The sequence below is a fragment of the Microtus oregoni genome, unplaced genomic scaffold (assembly GCF_018167655.1).
Source record: "Microtus oregoni isolate MIOR12 unplaced genomic scaffold, Mior012 000029F_ref0000214, whole genome shotgun sequence".
Classification (NCBI taxonomy): domain Eukaryota; kingdom Metazoa; phylum Chordata; class Mammalia; order Rodentia; family Cricetidae; genus Microtus; species Microtus oregoni.
This window is the reverse complement of record NW_024543088.1, coordinates 14068010-14090648: the sequence shown is the minus strand read 5'-3', so window position 1 is coordinate 14090648 and position 22639 is coordinate 14068010. Positions and strand designations below refer to the sequence as shown.

The window sequence follows — 22639 nt, the reverse complement described above, 5'->3', positions numbered from 1 at the left end:
AGATTTATCAAACAAAGAAAATGATAAAATGCTAACAAGAAATTCCAAATTTTACTAAACTATATCTTTCAAAATGTTAGTTATTTAACAAGTTGTAAAAGAACAATTTGGATTTGATTGGAAAAGTGGGTTTCTTTTTTGGTGTTAAACATCTATGTATTTTAATCTTTTATCATGAGCATGGCAATTCAACTTAAATTTTAAGTTTTAATTTAAAAATAAACCGTAGAAAGATTAAAAAGGGAAAAAAAAAAGGAATGTGTTTGCTGGGTTGTTCTCCACGGCTCACTCTGCCTGCTTCCTTATGCCATAGAGGATCGCAAATGCGGAAATGCACCACAGGCTTGCCCACAGCCACTCTGCTGGGGGATTTTCTCAGTTGAGCTTCTGTCTTTCCAGATGACTCCAGCTTGTGTCAGGTTGACAGAAAGCACAGGGTGGTACTTCTGGGTTTGTTCCTGACCACATTTTGTCCAGGACATTTAATATCTGTGACAACCACAGTGTGCTAAACGCTTTCAAACCTTCCGAAGACACGGAAGGACAGAAGGACAGGCTGCTCTCCGCTGTTCTGCGCTTGGTGTGACATTGTGGTGCCAGGCAGTACTTTGTTCATGGCTCTCAGAGTTCATCATACGGATGTTTTAATCTTTTTAGACAACTCACTGTAACCAAATGTAGGGAGGATTTGGGAAAATACTGAAAAATATATATCAAGTTCAAACTTGAATTAAAGTTCTACCTTTTTGTGCTTGAGTTGAAAAATTTGAAGTACCCCTTTGTGCAGCTAGACACACAGAAACACGCATGCACGTAGGCATACACACACAGACACACATGTGCATACTGATTTAAGTTCAGAAAGAAGCTGACTCTGCAGCTAAATGATTTCCTTTTTTAAAATTAATTTTCTTTTAAGATTTTTGTACATGGTTATTATATTTGTTATTAAATTATATTTATCTCCACCCTCTTATTCAGTGTACACAACATTGTTAGAGACAATAAGCTTTTACATAACTAAGCAATTCCTTAAAATAACAATCAGAAATCTGTGCATTTAGCTCATTAGAATTTACTGCCTTCTGTGTCTTTCTTCAGGGGAACACGCAATCTCCATTGTGAGCCACCTTCAGAGTTTGTGATAGGACCCGAGGACAGAGCTACTGATGCCAATGTGGAATAAAGGTCATTGCAGTTAGGCCGCTGGGTGTGAGAATGAGGTGACTGCCAAAGATAGCTCCTTACATTCCAAAGCAGATTAGATTCAGTTGACTCTTTGGGAGCATTTAAAATAAAGTAATATAAATATCTGTTTTTTCCTCATTTGCATTTTTGTCTTTTTTTGTACTTGTCAGTCAGCTGCTTCCTTACCCTTCTAATAAGAGCCTTAATTACACTGTAACAGTGGTTTGTTATGGATCTGAGAGTGAAACTGTCCTTCAGCATTACTCTTGTGGAAACAGTCCAGTAAGTGAAGATTGACTTTAACATGAAAACTTAAAAATAAATTTATTACGTAAGAGGAACCTCCAGGTTTTACAGCAGCCCTCCTCCGTCTTTGCGTTGCCGCAGTGAATGTTTAGCTGTTGAGCCCCGCTAGGTTGGGGCCAGGGTCACCCGTGTGTGACAGTGTCTCTCCATACCTCCTGCCTTTACCTTCAGCCACACCAGCACTGTGTACTGTGTCATCGGCTGGACATTCCCTCTGCTGGGAAATGGACATCTCCAGTGCTAGGCTAGTGTGTGTGCTAACGACTTTAAAACATGTTGTGTGTGACCCGTGGAAACATCACCGGTAATTCAGAAACACTCCTTTGGATTTTAGACGTTAGCCACACAGTGTTGGTTTTCCACCTCTACTGCTCTACCCCACACCTTCCTAGCCACCTTCCCTGTCTCTGTGTTGTCTTCTAACACGGTTCTTGTGCTTCTGTCTTCAGTATCCGGAGTGCGTCTCTCATCAGCTTCTCCGGAGCTCATTCTGGACCATGACCACTCGTCTCCGTCCTCTGGCCGCCTCCCTTCCGATGCTATCATCTCCTCACCAGATGACACGCGTGCAGACAGCAGCCTCGTGAGTCAGATCATCCCCAAGGCTCAGGTGAGGGCTGGACTCTCGAAAGGAAGCCTGCGTGTAGAAATGTAGAAACTGCTTCCTACCTTAATTCTGTGCTCAGGTGCTAGCGTTTCTGTTACAAAGGTTGATGCTTTACTCTGACAGACAGCTGTGTGTGGCCATTACAATGGACTTAGTTTTGCATATGGTATCTTGGACTTAAAAGGAGAATAATAGTAAATAAAAAAAGAGTGATTGTTTTTGCATTTCAAACTTAAAGTTAAACTTCAAAAAGGGATATATTTGTTAAAAAAATATTTTTTCTCTCCTGGGAGTATTAACATGTTCTTAGGGTCAAGAGCATCTATTTCAGTTTGAGGGTAAAGCCACGGAGGACAGCATCAGCACAGTGTGTTCATTCAGGTATCTGTAGGCATCGTGCTGGGCCTTGGAGACAGGGTTCCAAAACTCGGTTCTTAGTCGCCTGTCAATTTTGCTAGAAGTTGATAAGTTAGCATCATGAATACATGTGAGATTCTGAGTTGCAGTTTAACTACAAATCAGTCCTAGGTCAGTGTCTGCATTTCAGACTGGGCACTTCTAGATGTATCGATTGAAAGATCAGGCTGTTGTAAGAGTGTGAAGTCTTCTGTTGGTTCACTTAGGGGGGATGATCTCATTGTTTGCACCCCAGCTTGTTTCTAACTGTGGTTTATGATGAACATCTCCTTGACGGAATGGTCTAACCCTTCTCTGTTAACATGGTCTAGATCCAGCAGTCAGCGCACACACATCGGACTATCCCGCTTTTCCGGCTTGGCTTGATGGATGAGACGAGCCATGGAGCGATTTCACTGGAGGACGACCCTGAGGGTCCCGGAGCCAACGTGTCCAGCTCACAGCTCCAGCAAAAAATATCAAGTCTGGAGACCAAACTCAAAGCCTCTGAAGAAGAAAAACAGAGAATTAAAAAGGTGTGCGCACACATTCGCCTGGGAATGTAGAATCGTATTTGCTAACAATTTGATATCCAGTTCAACACAAAGTGGATTGAAAATTCACCAAAGAATGTATTGTGTTCCCTGGGGTGGGGTTCAGGTCCGTCACATCGGACACTCAGTGGAGGCACCTTACGAGAAGCAGCCAGTCAGGGACTAGAGAGATGGGTGGCCCAGTGGTCAAGAGCACTTGCTGTCCTTGCAAATGGATCCAAGTTTGGTTCCCAGTACCCACATGACAGCTCACAACTGTCTATAACTCCGGCTCCATGCCCTCTTCTGGCCTCCAAGGGTCCTGTATGCATATCGTGCACATAGATACATACATGCAGGCAAACACACATAAATAACAAAAACTAAATAAACTTGGAACAGGTCCCTAGTCAGTAGTTAGCACAGCCATGCATCCAGCATCCGATCCCACCAGCCAGACATGGAGACTCTCAGGGACACCCTTCTCTCCGCTGGAGGTGCTTGTTTACAGTCCTGCATTTCCTGCTGCCATAACAGCACAGTGGGTTTATAATTCCGTTGTGCATACTTCAAGTAGCTGAAGATCATTTAGTGTTTATGGTATGATAAGTATAGGTTATAAGAAAATATCATGTTGTTTTTTATAAAGAACTTGAGCATCCTGAGACTTTAGTGTCAGCATGGACCCATATGAACTCGAAAGTTGAATGCAGTTCTAAGGCATGCTCAGATTTTTCTGGGGCGTTTTGTTGTTATTTCTTGCTCCTCTAAGGCTTCTGTTTCTGTCGGCAGTGTTTTACTTCATGTGTGGATTTCAGGTTTGATGAAATGGATGGAAACCTTCTACCTGTGGGAGGTCAGGTACCCCTGGGTGTTTGAACACAGCTGTTAAGGGAAGGAACTGACATATGCTCTTGGCTCCCTTCTGTCCTTCCATCTGTCTGTCTGTCTATCCATCTACCTATCTTCTATTATTTGTCATCTGTTATCTTTTCTCTACATTCTTCAGTCTGTTTCCATCCATTTGTCCACCCATATGCATGTCTGTTTATCTTAGCCAGTTCATCGAAAGCACTTACAGAGATTGGGTTCTGTTCATAATACTCTTGAGACACTCTTGTTCTTATTTATTTCTTGTTTTGTGTTTGTGCTGTGTACCTATGTACATGGTTGCATGCATGTAGCAGGACATGCCCATATGTTCTCTGGAGGTCAGAGGTCAGTTCGGGAAGTCTTCATCTATTGCTCTCCCCCTGACCTAGAGAGCTCACATTCCACTGAGGTGGTTGGCCTGGGGGACTCTGTGGATACCCTAGTCTCTGTCTCTCTGTCCTGGAGTTGCAGATGCCTGTGGACACCGTTGGCTTTATGTGTGTGTGTGTGGGTGGGTGTGTGTCGGTGTGTGGGTGTGTGTGTATGTGTGTGGGGGGGGGTATGTGTGGACAGTCTACCCTCAGGTCCTTCATGCTTAGATAGCGAGCACTCTACCCCCTGAGCTGCCTCCCCAGCCTCAGTCTTGCATATTTATTAGTTTTACGTCAATGTTCGATATTGGCTTAGAAATTAGTTAACTTGGGCAAATTCATACTTGTATAATTCTTAGACTTTCAGCTATTTTTCCTGATGTTTACTTTATGCTATGGGACGTAGCAGAGCTTGTGTTTGGCTTCCTCGTAGGATGTGGACTCACTGATGGAGAAGCACAGCGTCCTGGAGAAGGACTTCCTGAAGGAGAAGGAGCAGGATGCCCTGTCCTTTCAAGCCAGATACCGCGAGCTTCAGGTGAGCAGGAAACACGCTCTCGTTTCCAGACATGCGTGGTGAGTGTGCCACACGGCGCAGAGAGTGGTCCCATACTTTAGTCTGGGATGAACTGGACACAGCATTCTCCGTTGTCATGACTTTTTGTGATGCTGATATCAGATCACTGATTCCATGGTAAATCTACGGAAGGTGCTCGCAGATAGAGATCTGGAGAATCTGGGAAATGGAGTTCATTGGTTTTGTTAGGACAATGCTTTATGTGTAGTCATTGGAGGTAGGAGGATGTCAAACTCTGGGGCATTCGGACCAGGAAACACCTGCTGTCCCTGTACCTGCTGCTGACTTACTGATCTTAGTCCTGGGTTGTCCTGTGCCGGGTGCCCACATTTCCTGTAGAGTAGGGTGAGGGACCCACATTTCCTGTAGAGTAGGGTGAGGGACCCACATTTCCCGTAGAGTAGGGTGAGGGAACCCCATTTCCCGTAGAGCAGGGTGGGCAGCCCATGCTTTTTTATACTTAGCTATCTAACATGTGTGTCGTCTGAATATGTTGCGAGATAAGACATAGGAGCAGCGTCTCTTGTTAAGATGAGAAGGGTGTGGAGTGGTGGCTGGGCCTTTGCAGTGTCCTCAGCACAAAGCACACTGTGGCCAGGATTCCTGGATGTGCCAACAGTAGGGTATGTGAGTGGATCGAAGCCCTTCTCCAGAAGAAATGCCAGGGTGTATAGTTCTAAAATAATATGCTTATTCTGGAAAAAACGGGCAGTACAGAGCAAGAAAACTCAAATTCTTATTTATCACAAGGAAAATTAAAAATCTTTTCCCATGTTTTCAAACATTCAGCTTTTAATTGTCAGGTCTGAGAGGAAACCTGTCATTCAAAGTTCAGCATGGGGCTCACGCTGGCAGGGGTTTTCACTGCCCAAGAAAATGATTAACAAATGGAATGTGCATAAAACTTCAGCTGACTTTTTAAAATATAAAGCATTGCAGAGAGTTCTGTTATTTTTTGCGATGGGCACATGGAAATTTAAGACCTTGTAAGAGCCAGGGCACAATAGGGACACCTTCCTCTCCTCCCTCTCTGCTCCTAAGGTGGGTAGGCCAAGTGGAGGGAGCCAGTGAGTCAGCTGACCTTGCTAGAACTGAGTGAAGCATGCTTACCTCTCCCCAGCGTGGTCCCATGGTGGCTCCAGGTGAATTTGCTGCCTTCTCAGAAAGCAGTCACACGGCTGTGTTAAAAACAATAACAAACCCAAACCCAGCCGGTTCCTAAGGCTTCGTTTCTAGTAGCTGTCAGCTTGGGGAGCCATGGCCAGCTCTGCGCTCTCAGTGGAAGGCTTGAAAGACCAAGCTTGCTTGCTGCCTTTATTCTGTGGTGACCAGTTTCACGTGAGCGCATTGACGACCTTTCTTATGATCCTGTCGCATCATCAGCCTTCATTCTGATCCTTCCCCATTCATGCTCTACAGAAGTGCCCCGTGGTTACAGGAGATGGAATATTTTCTGCTTAAGAATTAAAAAACAATAAATAGAAAACACACCGAGGCTGTTAGGGGAAAGTGAATTGGATTTTGTAGCATTAGGTCGCCACCTGTGTTCTCTTCCTGACTTCACAGACCATGCTAAACTTCTAGGAGTGGGGATAATTGTCACTATTATCATGCTTTAATATCAAGTGTTGAATTCTCGGGCTCTTGGCCTAACTCTTCTGTGGTCACAGCATCTTGAGGTGCACAGGAACCTGAAAAAGCACATTTGCTGGGTGAAGAACACTGAAGTCGCCCTGCAGTGGATCAGCTGACACCTGCTGTGCTTGGGTAGTTTTTGTGTCATTTCAGAAGAGGGAACTTAACTGCGGAAATGCCCCCACCAAACTGTACCCTGGGCAAGCCTGTGGTGCATTTTCTTGATTGATGTCTGACACAGTTGGGTCCATTGCAGTGGGGCTAGCCCCTGAACCGGTGGTTCTGGGTGATGTAAGAAAGCAGGCTGGGTGAGCCATGAGGAGCTGGCCAGTAAGTAGCACTCACTGTGTAGTCTGCTTCAGCTCCTGCCTTGAGTCCTTGTTGTGGTTTCCTTCAGTGATAGACTGTGATCCGGATGTATAGTCAGAATAAACCCTTTCATCCCCAAGTTTCCCCATGGTGTTTTATCATAGCAGGTAGAAACCCCAATTAAGACAAATTGGTACCAGAGAATGTTGCTGTGCCATGTGACTGTACTTGTGTGAGGATTCTGGAAGAACTTTGGTCTGGAGAAGCCATTAAACATTCAGAGCCCAGTGAACTATTGTGAGAAGGTAGAAGACAATGCTGAGAGCAGTGCAGGCAGTGAAGCCCCTTTAAAATTCTGCTGGGGCACCCTATGTTTGAATTGGGAATCACTGAAGTGAGACTTGGGCTTTTCTGGGACAATCACTACTAGTCAGCTAAGAGCGCAGAATCAGCCGTGTTTAAGAAGAGACCAGCGCTGTTGAGGTCAGTTCTTCGGGGAATTGATGCCTCGGCAGGATCAGCCCACGGAATCTGACCCTGACTGGGCTGTACTTTGTGCTGGCACATGAACTTGGTCATGCGTTTCGAGGCATAAAGGGGGTCGGAGTCTCTGGAAAGAGCCCCAGAGGGGCTGTTGGTGAGGGTGAAGCACAGCAGCCAGCGCTGGCCCCTACATAGTTCCACAGTTGAAGTGTGTCAACTGTGGTAAAAAGGAAGCGTTCTGTAAGATGAAAATGAGCGCCCAGTCTGAGTCTCTAAGTTCACATGTGATTCTGTATGAAGTCTCTGGAAACGTAGATTCTGGCTGTATATTCATGTAGTCTACAGTTCTCAGTGATTTAGGTCACAGGTCACTCAGGGCTGGCTACAGAAGCTTCCTGGTCCTATAACCCAGGACCTCTTGGGATTGATATTCCTGTAAAGATCCGTGCACAAACAGGGAAAACGACAGAGTTGTAGTCATTGATGCGGGTTGGAGCTTTGCTCTATAAGATGGCATAACTTTTCAAGTTGACCTGATAATGTATGATTTGGTAAAATGTGGTTTTAATGTTGATAACCACTGTGCCTGCTCCAAGGATGTCTGTGTGCCCCGTTGTCACCTTTCCTCTGTTGTGCTGTGTGTCATGGCGAAGCCTCGGGTGTGCAGGGTTTTGCTGTCAGTCAATGTTGGGAAGTGTTGGTAATAGGTTGTTTCTTGTTGTTTAACAACATCACCGCAAGAGGAAAACACGGACTTGTAATGGATAAGCCTTGTTCTCTCCCGGTGGCAAAGGAACCTGTTATTTTTGAAAACGCCAGTTCGCAGTCTCTAGGGAGCTCCTGCTCTCTCTCTCTACTTCTCTGAGATCAGCCTCCGACCTCAGCCATTCTAGAACAAAGCTACAGATCTCAGCAGCCAATGTGAGATGAGTGTGGGGCTCATTAAATTCATATAATTTACCTAGCGGCTACACCGCAGACTTCTCCTCAGTTAGAGTTTTTTCATATAGAACATAGAAGAAAAGATGAGTCTGTGTGCACTGTCAGAAGAACACGCTAAGACGTCGCTCCCAGGCTTACGTACCTGAGATAATGTTGGAAAGGGCCAGCTGTTTCCCAGTGCTGTGTTTGTGTTATGACCATTTGAAGGATTCTCAATTTCTGACCTTTCTCAGTTGTAGACATGTAATGGGGAAATAGTTCAAGGATATTTGCTGTGCTTGGTTTGAGGTCCTCTGCCCTCTAAATGTTTGCTGTCGAGGAGGTATTATGCCTTAGCATGTCTGGGAGAACAAGGGCATTATGGGAATGATGAACCACCATTAGAGGGTCATTATTTAGGTCATAGTAGTCTTGCAGTTACTTCATGAGACAATATTTTTCCAACTTCTGACTAAGGCTGGTCGTCTTTTTCCTGCCCTATTTCTGCTACTTTCTTGAAAACTTAATAGAATCTTGTTGATACATTCACTATTTGACTACTTCCTTTCCTGTAGAGAGTGGAGGAAGCCCTGAGCAAATGAAGTCTTCTTGACAGTGTTTTGTTGGCATGAGCTGGCTATGCCAAGGACCCTGAAGCAGGAGCATAGAAGCCTTTCGTTGGTGTGGGAGTTGGAGTCTGTGGAAGACAGGTGCAAATGGAGTCTGGAGAGTGGGGCCCTTGTGATGAGCCTGGAGAAGCCCTCAGCAGAGACCACCATGCTGCCCCTTTGCTCTTGTGCTTCCAGCATCTAGAATTGTGAGCTGTTAATGTTGGGTATTTAAGCTGTCCAGTCTTTGGTGCTCCATTAGATTGTACAATCAGTCTAAGAAACGGGTTGAGAGGTTGGTTTTTAAATTTCAGATTATGCTATAGTTGTCCATTTAATATACCCTGTTTGTCTGTGCTGGGCTTGGGTGACGTCAGTTTTGGAGTAGTTCACAGTGTAAGCCAACCGAGGGAAGTTACAACTCATGTAATTTTTCTTTAATTATTTACTTTTATGGGTATTATGGGACTTTGTCTGCATAGGCCAGAAGAGGACATTGGATCCCCTGGGTTGGAGTTGCACACAATTATGAGCTGCCATGTGGATTCTGGGAATTGAATCCAGGTCCTCTGGAAGAGCATCCAGTGCTATTAACTGCTAAACTATCTCCTCAACACCAATTTGTGATATAAGCATTACTAAAGTTTATTTCATTTCAAGCCAGTATATGCTATTATATAACATCTTCCATGAAAGTAGTATTTGCCAAAAACTGTGGATGCAGTGCAGTGTGGAGTAAAAGCGGATCAGAGTACAGCAGGTCTGAATGCTCACTGGATACCGGCTGGCCGCACCGATGCCATCCACAGCAGCGTGCAGTGTCCAGAGCGGCCCCCAGATGAGAGCAGGCCTCGGTCCTCATGCACACACTCTCCACTACATAGGAACTGCTGAACAGGGCTCCACCGTCTGACTGGTCAGTCTTCACCCCGGATATCACCCACTTTCCCCTCTCTTTTCGGTTCATGGACCTCTACTCTTTCACTGCAGACTTGCAGTGGCAGAACCCCCGCTAGTGGGAGAACCTCTCTTGTTTAACTGGTCTGTAGCATCCAGCTTCTGTACTGGTTTTGGTGTATGTTCTTTCTATGTGCCCCTGGCACCCACTCTGACTTCATGACTTTTTTATTCCACATTATATATGTTTGGCACACTTTCCTAAAACTATTTTTCTAGCAACATAGTCTATAAAACTGTAGGTTAGAATATGAAAGATACTGTGGTCTCACACCGTGTGAGTGGCCCTCTTGCAGGCAGAGACTGTTCATTACTCCCAGCACTTCATCTGAGGTTCACCCAGCCAGCACCTGCAGGGGGACCTGCCTTCCTTGTGCTTGTCACACCAAACATGTGTGACTTTTTTTCTTATAGTCACTGACTGTTTACATTTTCTGCATTTCCCTTGTCTCTTCTTTCGTTGTCTTCTTATTTCTATCTTAATTGATATTGTTTACAAAGACCTTCGTGTGTCAGGGTTCTCTGTGGTTCTCAGTGCAGTACAGACACTTTTAGGTGTTCATACACCATTGTGTTAGTGCTCTTTCTTCCTATACTGGATGCAGGCATCTGTTGTTGTCTGGTGAGTTGCTCATTTTCTACAGGTTCTGACTCACCTGCATTTCCTGCAGGCTGCATAAGACAGTCCCAGCTGCTCTTCTGTCTGAGTTCTGACGGCAGCTCTTAGACTGTTTGCACACACACACACACCCCAGCTCCCTACCCCCATGCCCCGATTTGGGTTCACCCGTCCAGCACCCTACTATGCTGAGCTCTGGCATCCTCTCTCATTTCCTCGTGTTCACCGGGCAAGGCGTCTGCGTTGCTTCAGTGACTGGCGTATTTAGTTATTTTGTGTTTTATATGTCACTTTCCTGGCTACTTTTGCAACATTGATTTTGTTTGGATTTTGGTGAGAATTGTGGCAGTGGAGGTCAGTGGCTGCTAGGATAGGACTTGCTCTGAGCCCTCCAACCTGGGGCTGTTGACTTTCAGAGTTTGAGTCTTAGCATTCTGATCTTTTGTCATCTTTTGTCATGTTCCCATGCGTTCTAAAGACTCACTTCCAGTAATGCCAACAAATTTAGAAATTAGATTTCCTGTTATCATCCTGAAAGGCTGAAGTCTGCTAGCACCTCAGATTGCCGTGAGTTCCCGTATCCTCCCACAGGCGGTGGCAGCATGTAAATCCACTCATGTTCGAGTCCGTGTGCACGAGGGTGCCCTGCTGTTTGTGAAGGCTTCCGACGCAGACTGGGAGAAGCCATCAGTGGAGCTCCTGGGCCTTCTGGACCATCCGGAGCTGACTGACCGGCAGTGGCGTGAATGGCACCCACAGTTGCAACGCACAGTTGAGTAGTGAGGGTGTCTTGTCAAGTCCGTATGGGATCTGATAGGGTGGGAACTGGTTAGGGACCAAATCAGAAGAAGTTGTTAGAGCCTGTCAAAGATGAGCTTCTCTTGCTCTTTGAGAAGACGTTTGTTTGGGTGAGTCTGAGGGAAGGCCACAGTCAAAGATAAGTTTTAGAGATTGGGAGACTACTCCGGGATTGTCGCCAGGTGTAAAGAATGGGAAATAAATGAAAGTTGAGATGATGTAATGACAGAATTTTAGGCAGAAATGAATTGAGCAACTGTCAGAGAAGGAAGGAAAACACCCAGAATGGCTTTGCCTTTCTGTTTATGGTATTTTCCAGGCCTTTCCCTGTTAATCATTTCTGTTGACTATACATTTCATAACAATAGTGATAGATTTCCTTTGGTATATAGCATATTGCCAGTGGAACTGCAGGGTGGAGGGCAGTCAGACAACACTACCTGCCTCAGGTTGCCCCACCCTGCATATGTGCTCCCTGGAATCCCAGCCTCTCCCTCTGAAGAGCCGTCCTAGGTGGGTGACAGTCACCTCTCCAGGTGCCCAGACTGAAGGCACCATGGCTCTCTGATCACTTCTCCTCTGTTGTGAATCTCTCCCTCGGTTCTCTCGCTCTCAGCCTGCCTCCAGTCTCTCCCTTGACACTTTGCTCAAACAGGAATAGCAGACTTAGCGATGCTCCTTCTCTTTAGCTGTTGTGGTTACACAAGCTCCTGGTCCCATGACTTTAAAGTAATGCGGGTGGACTTCAGTCCTTACACATCCTCTGCCCCGTTATTTCCCTGCTTTTTAGTATCTAACTCCCCTTCCAGACTGTAGGAACACTAGGATTTGAAATGGTGAGTGCTTTTTGGTTTTGTTTTCAGGACTTAGCACCAAGTATAATGTATGAAATGCCTCATACATTGTAGTCTGTGATCGGATATCATCTGGGAACTCTAAGGAATCATTTGGTAGCTGAAGCAAAGGCTGGATCACACTGGAATATACTAAAAGTATCACACATTGTTAGGCGAAGGGTGGCTGCGATTTGTGCCTCCATTGTAGGATGGGGCCATAGGAGTATTTCCTGTGTTCGATTGTAGTAGGGAGGCCACTTGTTGGTTCCCAGCTGCTTAGCCCCAAAATAATCACACAGAAATTCTATTAAATCATTGCTTGCTTCTTATTGGCTAACTCTTGCATATTAATTTAATCAATTTCTATTAATCTGTGTATTGCCACGTGGCTGTGTCTTAGCAGCTAAAGTTCTGGCATCTGTCTCCAACAGGGCTCCATGGCTTCTCTCTGACTCTGCCTTCTTTCTCCCAGCATTCAGTTTAGTTTTCCCCACCTTGCTCTGTTCCCCTATAGCTCTGCTATAGGCCCAAAGCAGTTCCTTTATTAACCAACAATATCACAGCATACAGAGGGGAATCCCACATCTGATGGAGGAAGGTCATTGGCTAATAAAGGAACTGCCTTGGCACATTTTATTGGTTAGAGGATAGGTGGGAGGAGTAAACAGAACAGAACTCTAGGAGGAAGAGGAAGTGAGGTCAGAGTCTCGACAGCTCTCCTCTAGGGAGCAGATGCCTCAGAGAGACGCCATGCCCCGCTCCCAGGATAAAGCTTCGACCCAGGATGGACATAGGCTAGAATCTTCCTGGTAAGCGCACCTTGGGGTACCATACACAGATGATTAGAAATGGGCTAAATTAATATGTGAGAATTAGCCTAGAAGAAAAGGGCCAAGCAGTGATTAAATGAATACAGTTTGTGTGTTGTTATTTCGGGGCATAAGCTAGCCGTTCAGGCGGCTGGGGTGCTGGGGATGCAGCCCCGCTGCCCATATTACTACACACATCTTTCCAAGGGAGGTGTCGGGTGGAAAGTGGAATGGCCGCTGCTGCACATGAGCAGAGTGGAGGGCAGATTCCAGGTGTCTGCCCAGGAAGCCCAGAGCTTAGGGTCTGTTGGTAAGTGAGACACAGGCGTACCTTCTTCTTCTATAGGTGTGAGGTCAGTTGTAGCATAACCCATAAGCAGCTTTTGAGCAAATTAGGGTTGTGTGTGGGAGTATTTGGAGCATTCCCTGTCTATCCTTGCAGCATTATGTAGGTTAAATATTCCAAGTGTCTTTCTGTGTATTCCTGAATGTGTCAGGAACACTCGTCCAGTCTGGGCTGTGCTCCTTGTCTGTGTGGTTTGAAGCCTGACCATTTGGAGTTGGAAAACCAATTGGTGTGCCCTTCTTGGGGAAGACTGTTTCTCTGGCTGTCAGCACTCCTACTGCCTGTGGTGGGCTGAGGTGATGGAGGAAGGTCATTGGTTAAGTAATAAAGAAACTGCTTGGCCTCATAGGTTAAAACATAGGTGGGAGGAGTAAACAGAACAGAATGCTGGGAGGAAGAGGAAGTGAGCTCAGACTCGACAGCTCTGCTCTCTGGAGAGAGAGACGCCATGCTCCCGTCTCCCGGACAGATGCGATAGCTCTGCTCTCTGAGACAAACGCGATGAAGCTCCGACCCAGGATGGACGTAGGCTAGAATCTTCCCCGTAAGCGCACATTAATAAAGTGCTACACATTATTAGAAATGGGCTAGTTTAGGTGCGAGAGTTAGCCGAGAAGAGGCTAGATATAATGGGCCAAACAGTGTTTAAAAGAATACAGTGTCCGTGTAATTATTTCGGGGCATAAGCTAGCAGGCGGCCGGGGTGCTGGGGACACAGCCCCGCCGCTCCTATTACAACACTGAGGCCCCGCCAGCTTTCCGCCACCCACCTTAGGCTGTTTAATGGTGTTGTCCTTGTCTGTTTATGTTATGTTGGTGAGACTTCATGGCTGTAGCTTCTGAAATTAGATGGAGACGATTACAGAAAGCCGCAGACAATCAAAATGCAGAGTTGTGGAGCGCAGTCCCAACTGATCCATCTGCAGTATAACTCCTGTATGGAAAGCTCAGGAAACTTTGCAGGGGATCAGGGTGGAAAGTGTCTAAGAGCCAGAGGACCAGGAAGTTTACTGTGGGGAATTACTGTATTTTGTAAACGCGTTAAGAGATAAAATTAGCATATTAAAAACCCTTTTATTTATGTTTATAAATTAAAAATAAATACCTTCTTAGCTGTCTTTGAAAAATTCCTCAGTAATGGACTATTTAGCTGAAAATCAATATTTAAAATAAAAATCCCTAGTGCAGTTGGAGTTCTTGAATAACCCTCAGATAGTTGAAATGATGGTGTTTAGGAAACACTGCAACCCATTTACTTCCCACTAACCCTGTAAAGTGTGACTTTTGGAGGATAAACATGTATTTTTTTCCTACCTGGACCGTGCAGTGTCTTTGAATGGGGAATAAAGGTGCCTGCCTGCAGTCTTACTGCAGAAGCTGCCGTGGGAAACAGCTGCCCGTTGTTCAAAAGATGCTTGTGTTGCGTGGTGCTTCCAGGACCAAGAAGTTTTGTGGAAGCAAGGTGTTTGGATTGGACTTCACAGCCTTTGTCCCTTGGTTGACTCTCCTTCCTTCTGTTCATCCCAAAGTGATTTATAGTGCTGCGGAGTGAATTTCATTTCCACTGAATCCTTCCTTCTCCGCCACACCCTGCAGATGCTCCATCGGGCAGAGCCCTCATCTACTATCTTTGCAGATAGGAGCTCTGACTGCATCGCTCTCTGTGGGCAAAACCCTCACCGCATACTTCAGTGTACAGTGCTTAATTTTCTTCTTCTTTTTGATACAGGGTCTTACTGTGTATCCCTGGCAGACCTGGAACTCTCAAGAGATCCACCTACCTCTACCTTCTAGGTGTTGGGATTAAAGGCATGCACCACCATGCCAGGCTTTCTGTTTGGCGCATTTTGTGTTTTGATAAGAGGAGATTTATATATGATTAGTGCTCATAGGACTGTCAGAGCTGATGTGTGTGGATAGTGTAAGTTTGCAGAGATGTTCCAGAGTACAGTGATTGGAACAGGGCTGGATAACGCTCACAGGTTGTTGCTCTCTTGGGACTTACTTCTTCCCTGTGGGAGATGGGTGCCCCGACCTTGTGGCAGAGTAATGCCCACAGCCCATTTTCAGCCTTTACACAAAGAGAAGAAAATGAATCTGGTTGTTGTGCAGGAAGCCTTCTGAGAAGGTAATCTCTATTTCTTGAGTGAGCAAGCCTGCTGCTCTTCTGGATTTCTCTCCAATAAAAAAAATTCTTGCTCTCAGATCAGAAATTGTTTTCAATTAGACTTCTGCTTCTGCGTTAAATGCAGCTTTTGGGATTGTAATCTAGATTCTTTGACATCTGTTTGAAAGATCAAGGAGTAGTCTTGAGACAAAGACGGTTAAACATGGATCTTTTCCTTAACTTTTATTTCACTTCCACAACATAAAAAGTGATGAGCTACACAGGCCAAACTGCATCCTGACTCCAGAGTCCTATCTCCACTCCAGGCTTGTGGTTTCTGGTTGTCTGTGGTCTCAGTCTGAATATCCAGCGCCGAGTGTTTGCAGCCAGCACAGCTGTCCTGACAGAGGTTCACACAAGGAAACGAGTCCAGCTGGGCTAACGTTAGAGGGGCAGGAGAGGCTGGAGCGCAGTGCTCTAGGGAGGTGGTGATGATGCTGTAGTTTGTGCTGCGAGATTTTTAAACATTGTGGAAAAGCCACAGGCCTTAGAAATAATGAAGCCTCTTCCCTCTCTTCTGAAGCCCAGGACATTATGGCAATGACAGTTATAACAAATTAGTCATTTTTTGGAATGATTACTCTGTAGTGTTCTTCACAGAGCTAGGAGACAGTTCATGGCTTGTCTGCAGTAATGTTAGCCCTCCAATCAGGAGGATTCGTGGCAGCCATGTGCGCATTTTAGGAGAGGACCTGTACAGAGTGTATGGCTAACCCGTTGTCGATTCTGTCAGCACACTTGTGACAGAAGTCTTGGTAAGCCAGATGCAGGGCTTCCCGCTTCAGTAATGAGCCCTCAAATGAGCAGAAATCAGCTTGGTAACAGGATAGCACGTTAGCTTGTCAAGAAAGACACAGTCAGCATCTTGAGCGAGGGAAGGATTGCTTCCATGTTTACTTCATGCAACTTGTGTTTGAAAGAAGGTTCTGAGAAGCACGCAGAGGGTCGTGACCCAGCTGCCAAGAGGATGAAGGGAAGGCATGGCCTGCAAGTTTCAGGAACTTGAGCTTGACATTTGAAAGTATTTGTTAAAATGGCAGTGGAAAGTCCTTTTCTACCTCTTTATTATATTTCTTATAAAGCAATGAGAGGAAGCCCCTGTTCAGAGTACCTGTCTTCATTTTTATTTAGAAAGTTCATCAATATTTTGTTAACTTGAATGAATCCTGGGAATGTTAGTGGCTGGTCACTCACAAAATATTCCCGGAGCTAGGGAGATGAGCGGTCTCTGCACCGTGTGGAAGGACCATGAGGAATATCTCAGTTGGGAGCGGCAGCATGTGTCTGTAGTCTCAACACCACGAAGGCAGAGGCAGGAGAGACCTGTCAATCAGTGGGCCAACCAGTTAAGCTGAATTGGTGAGCTCCAGGTTCAGGGAAGAACTCTTCCTCGGAAAACAAGGTGGCGAGAGACCGAAGAAGATCCTTGTTTTATGTGCCCTCCTGTTAAGGCCATCTTGCTTACGGTATACTGTTGATGTATTAGCCCTGGCCCAGCTGGCAGCAGTGTCTGAAGAAACCTGGCATCAGTATTTTGTGCTTTACTTTGCTGGCACTAATGAACACAAGACAGCCCTAGGGGCCTTAAGGGCCACCGTAAGCAGTGACATCATCAGTAACAGTGCTGAATGCTGAAAATACCGTGGAAGTGTCAGTTGTTCACAATGCTACCATGGAAATAAGATTGTCATTTTGTCCTAAATGTTAGGCCACGCCCCATTTTCTTTTTGTTACATATTGGCTTTTAAAATAGTTGTGTGCTTTCTCTGTGTGATGTGTGCACATGTGCCCACAGAGGCCAGGATCAAGTGTCATCCCCTGGTGTTAGGAGGTTGTGAGCCAACTGACATAGTAAGTACATGCTGGTTACTGCTGAGCCATCTCTCCAGCCCACTGAAGTTGGAGGTTTCTCTCCCATCTACCAGTTCCCAAATAGCTACTCTGAAGCTTAATATTAATTACAAACTGTTAGGCCTATTAGCTCAAGCTTATTAACTAGCTCTTACAACTTAAATTAACTCATTTCTATTAGTCTACATTTTACCACAGGCTCATGGCTTGTCACCTTACATCTTGCTTTTGGCAACTGCTGGCATCTCCCTGACTCCGCCTTCTTTCCTTCCCCCCCTGTATTCAGTTTGTCTTTCCCACCTAGCTATATTCTGCTCTACCATAGGCCAAAGCAGCTTCTTCATTAACCAGTGGTTTTTATCAGTTTGTTTTGGGTGATTATAGAAGCTCCTTGTGTGTTGACTTGGAGTTACAGATGATTCCTGATAAGCAGTCATATAAGACTCTGTGGTCTGAGAGGACTCTGGGGTTGGCTGGTGCTTGGCTTTTGTCCTCACTTTACAAACTTGTGTTGGTGGAAGTACCCTTCAAGGGTCTTCTGCTTCCTTATCCTCTCACACTTTAAAACCTGTTCTTTACTGCAGCTGTTAACCCTGACAGCATTAGCCTTCCCTTACCTCAGTTTATACACAGTCCCTGTACAGTTTCATGAAGCCTAATCCAAAGGCATATTACAGGTTTATCAGAATATTTCTCTGTCTTATGGATATATTACTGTGAGGCCTGTTCTGTACTCAGCCAGATCTTAATATTCACATTGTTAATTATGACTGTTGTGAAACCATATTGAAGGGTTGGGAAGGTGCTGCACGGTGGTAGAGCATTTACCTAACACATGCACCTGCAGGCCTGAGATTGATTCCCAACCTTGATAAAACTGGCACTAAAGCGTATACCCAATGGTTTGTAATGGTTTGCTTTCACATGTTTAATTTTTATGTTTGAGAACTGATTTCACTTTGTAGCATAAACTGGCCTGGCACTGACTCCATAGCCTGGATTGGCCTTGGATTTGCTGTGCCACCTGTCCCCACACTGTCCCCAATTGTGTTTTTAAAGGCAGACGTCAGTGATCATGGTTTAGAGTTCAGTGATGTCTGGGGGTGGTGTTTGTGTGTGTGTGTATCAACATCTTAGTAGGGGTGGAGCTTGAGAATATCGGTCAACAAGGTCTGTGTAGAACGCTTAGTGGGCAGATCTTTTGCTAGAAGAGCTGCCTTTCCACATTTAGAGTGGGGTGTATTTATTTTTTTAATCTAACTTGCTGGCCCAGCACAGTTTGAAGGAGCAGTTTTAAGAGGGAAAATGGGTTTATTTAAAGCAGGTATTTCCCGGCGCTCAGTGATAGGCATTTTTTCTTGGATTTACAGATAAATCCTTCCTTTTGTCCAGGGGTTCTTAGTCCTTCCCCTCTTTTCCTAGTGTTTGGGCTCTGAGCAAGCCGGTCAGCTCCCTCTGTTAGGGTAGTCCTCTGTTAGGGTGGTCCATAGGACTGTAGGTGGTCATTCTGTTCGCACACACAGGACTGTAGGTGGACATTCTGTCCACACACACAGGACTGTAGGTGGGCATTCTGTCTGCACACACAGGACTGTAGGTGCACATTCTGTCTGCACACACATTCTGGAGAACTTTTTTTTTGTTTTTGACACGTGTTTGGTTCTTAAGATTTTTTTTTTAAACCAAAGAAATAGTTTTCTGAGTTACTAGTCTTTGGGTTTGCCTAATGATGTAAGAAACCGGATCCAGTTCAGTTCAGTGGTATCCGGGAAGTGGCTCCCTTGGCTTTAGCGTGATGGGCGGGAAGAGGCAAGAAGTCGGGTCTCCCTGTGAGCAGGCAGGGCTGTGGTGGCACAGCAGAGCTCATCGTGACAGCAGTTAGTGCAAAGGGGGTCTCACCACTGTCACTTGCTTAGACAAAATGACACACACTAACTTTCCCTTTATTATTTCGTTTAAAGTCCATTTTGTATTTTATTTACGTTTTTTAGTTTGGACAGAACTCCAGTGTAAGACAGCCCTTCGTTTGTCTTTGTTGGTTTGAAAATGGATCAGCCACGCCTGCCTGTGTTGGGAGCTGCAGCTCCATGTCCACCTGCTCTTGCTGCTGTGGCAACGCTGCTTCCTACAGAAGACCCAGAAGAATACCCATGTGCGCACGTCTTGTCTGTAGCAGAGATGTCTGTCAGTTATCTTTGCTTTCCTATTGATAATTGGCTTATTGTTAGAGAACAAACGAATTACTTTGAGGGGTGGATTATAAGAACAAAAATAATTCCTTCTCTTGCATTTTTCTCTCTCCATATTCCTTTCCAGGGAAATAAAAATAGATTCTTTAATCTGATTTCTTATCAATAAATGGGGAAAATAAGCAGACAACTCCCAGTCACTCAGTCGCTAATTCAAAAGAACAGACAGTTCCAGAATGAGGTCCAGCCTGGTGTGCTGTGAGCGGAGTGTGATGGGCTGATTGCCAGGTGCTCGCAGGTGCTGTGAGCAGAGTGTGCTCACCTGATTGACAGGTGCTTGCAGGTGCTGTGTGCAGAGTGTGCTTGCCTGATTGACAGGTTTTCGCAGGTGCTGTGAGTGGAGTGTGATGGGCTGATTGACAGTGCTCAGATGCTGTGCAGGTGCTCAGGTGCTGTGAGCAAAGTGTGATGGGCTGATTGACAGGTGCTTGCAGGTGCAGAGTTTAGAAACCCTGCTTCCTGGGAGATGCTTCAGAGACAGTTTTCCTTCAGCTCCGCTGGGTAAACAAATTTCCATGGTGAGTTTTGGAGATTTTAGCAATGGTTATATTGTGATGACTTGTTTAATTGTGGTTGCATTATCTCTAAAAGGGAACTTAGAAAGGCTTACCAAGTCAGTGCGAGCGTTTGATTCAGGCCGGCATTTGGCTGGGGTAGCATAGGCACCGTTTTCTAAAGTTTGTCCAGAGTCTCTATGCTGCTTCTGGGGTGCACAGCAGCTTCATTCCCAGAGGCAGGGAGGGTTTGCAGAATGACCACGTGCAAGGACAGAGAAGGAACGCTGCTGGTCTTGTTCTGTGGAGTCCTGTGACCCCTCCTGCTGACCCTGGAGTCGCCCTGCTCCTGTGGGTATAAAGGGAGATGCCTTGCCTCAGTGGTCTGTGGGAAAATCTTTTCTTTCTCTCCTTAAACGACAACCTGACATCTGTCCTGTCTTTGAGCGTGCACAGGGGTTTCAGTCTGGTTTCTGCTAATAAAGGTATTTCCCATTTGTTAGTCTGTTTACAACTTGTGCTCTCTCTGTAAGAAGGGCCGGGTTTTGGCTGTGGTGTGCTCTATTCAAGTGCTTGTAACATAGCTTTCCAGCTTACCGTTGATTGCAGCTCAGACTCGGTTGAAGCTGTTCCAGGCCAGTTGTCCTCAATTTGCAGTGGTGACTTACACTATTTTTTTCAGGTTATGGCATAATTTCTCCCAGGTTGGCCCTGGGAGATTTGTCCTTAATGCCAAGGGTCGGTGTTATCCCTCATGTTTCCCTAGACACCAGCTCCGCACCTGGTTCCTTGTCCTTAACGAATATTTTCACTGCGGTCTGATCCAGGCCTTCCTATCTGCTGTTCATCTAGCATAGCAAGCATTCCTGTTTCCTTGTGATACAGCCATCACTTCGGCGGGATTCTGTCGTGGGAACTAGCCCTTTCACATCTGGTTTGTTTTGTTTTCTGCTTTAAAACCATGCTCCTGCATTGCTGGTTTCTTTTGCAGGTGATGGTGGTTGGGGTGTGTGGGGGGGTGTTAAACCTGGCACTTTCTGTGTGCTCCACAGATACTGTGCCCCCAAGCCGCACCCTGAGCCTGTCCATGCTGTTTGTCAGAAAAGCCCAGGTGGGAAGATGGGGAGGTGGTCTCGTGGTTGAGAGCAGTTGTTCTTAGAGAGGATTGGAGTTTGGTTCCCAGCATCCCCTTGGTGCCTCACAACTGGCTGTCACTCCAGATCCACAGGGATCTCAGCCCCTCTTCTGGCCTTTGGGGGCGCCTGGCACACACACAGTGCACATACATATGTTAGGCATGAAAGAAGGTAAACCTAAAAAACTTTAAGAAGGAAAAAAAAATCACATTTTGACTTACAGTAGATTTGGTGTAAATTATTAGAAGAATTATTGTCGGGCCAGGGGCTGGATGTGTAGATACAGTTCCGTATAGGCTTCATGGACGGGTGGGCCAGGGGCTGGATGTGTAGATACAGTTCCATACAGGCTTCATGGACGGCTGGGTCAGGGGCTGGATGTGTAGATACAGTTCCGTATAGGCTTCATGGACGGCTGGGCCAGGGGCTGGATGTGTAGATACAGGACCGTATAGGCTTCATGGACGGCTGGGCCAGGGGCTGGATGTGTAGATACAGGACCGTATAGGCTTCATGGACAGCTGGGCCAGGGGCTGGATAGGCTTCATGGACGGCTGGGCCAGGGGCTGGATAGGCTTCATGGATGGCTGGGCCAGGGGCTGGATGTGTAGATACAGTTCTGTATAGGCTTCAAGGACAGCTGGGTCAGGGGCTGGGCATGTAGATACAGTTCCGTATAGGCTTCATGGACGGCTGGGTCAGGGGCTGGGTGTGTAGCTACAGGACCATATAGGCTTCATGGACGGCTGGGCCAGGGGCTGGGCATGTAGATACAGGACCGTATAGGCTTCATGGACGGCTGGGCCAGGGGCTGGATGTGTAGATACAGTTCCATATAGGCTTCATGGACGGCTGGGTCAGGGGCTGGGCGTGTAGCTACAGGACTGTATAGGCTTCACAGATGGCTCTATGGGGTGACTTTGTCACTGCCTGCTCCCTGTTCTCACCATTAGCTAATGTAAACTGCACTTTAAATGACTCATCTGGAACTTAGAAGACAGTGTTATTAGCTTAGAATTTGTGAGCACAGGAGTGCTGCATGTGTGCGTGCATGTGTGCGTTGTATGCATAGGGTGTTATCAATCAATGGCAGGTGTGCATGCGTGTGTGTTGTATGTTCGGATGTTATCGATCAATGGCAGGTGTGTGTGCATCCGTGTGTGTTGTATGTTCGGATGTTATCGATCAATGGCAGGTGTGTGTGCGTGTGTGTGTGTTGTATGCCTAGGATGTTATCTATCATTGGCAGCTGTCATCCTCTATCACCCTCCACCTACTTTCTATGACAAGGTCCGTCACTATACTGGGAGCTCATCTATTTCTCTGGCTGCTGCCTGTCTCCACCTCTCAGCACTGAGTTACAAATGCTCATACGTGTATGCTGTGGTCATTTTTCCAAGTAGCTGTCTTCCCAGTCTCTGCATTGGAGGGCAGTTTTGTTTTTGAAACAGGTTTGTAGTTTTCAACTGTTCGTCGTGCAGTAAAGGGAGCCAAGGACAAATAGACCCTTGACATCGCTATGCTGTAGATGGCAGTGAGAATTCTAGTGGTGGGGATTGAGCACAGAGCT

At 45.9% G+C, this 22639-nt stretch overlaps 1 protein-coding gene across 1 annotated transcript in view; it reads left to right on the top strand.

Annotated features, from left to right (window-relative positions):
- The window catches only part of LOC121464676 (coiled-coil domain-containing protein 91-like), a 74824-nt gene that overhangs the window by 31324 nt on the left and 20861 nt on the right, over positions 1-22639 (top strand). The window contains exons 3-5 of the mRNA XM_041677698.1: positions 1944-2104; positions 2830-3033; positions 4708-4812. Coding sequence (XP_041533632.1) covers positions 1944-2104; positions 2830-3033; positions 4708-4812 — 470 coding nt within the window. The remainder of the gene's footprint in view (positions 1-1943; positions 2105-2829; positions 3034-4707; positions 4813-22639) is intronic.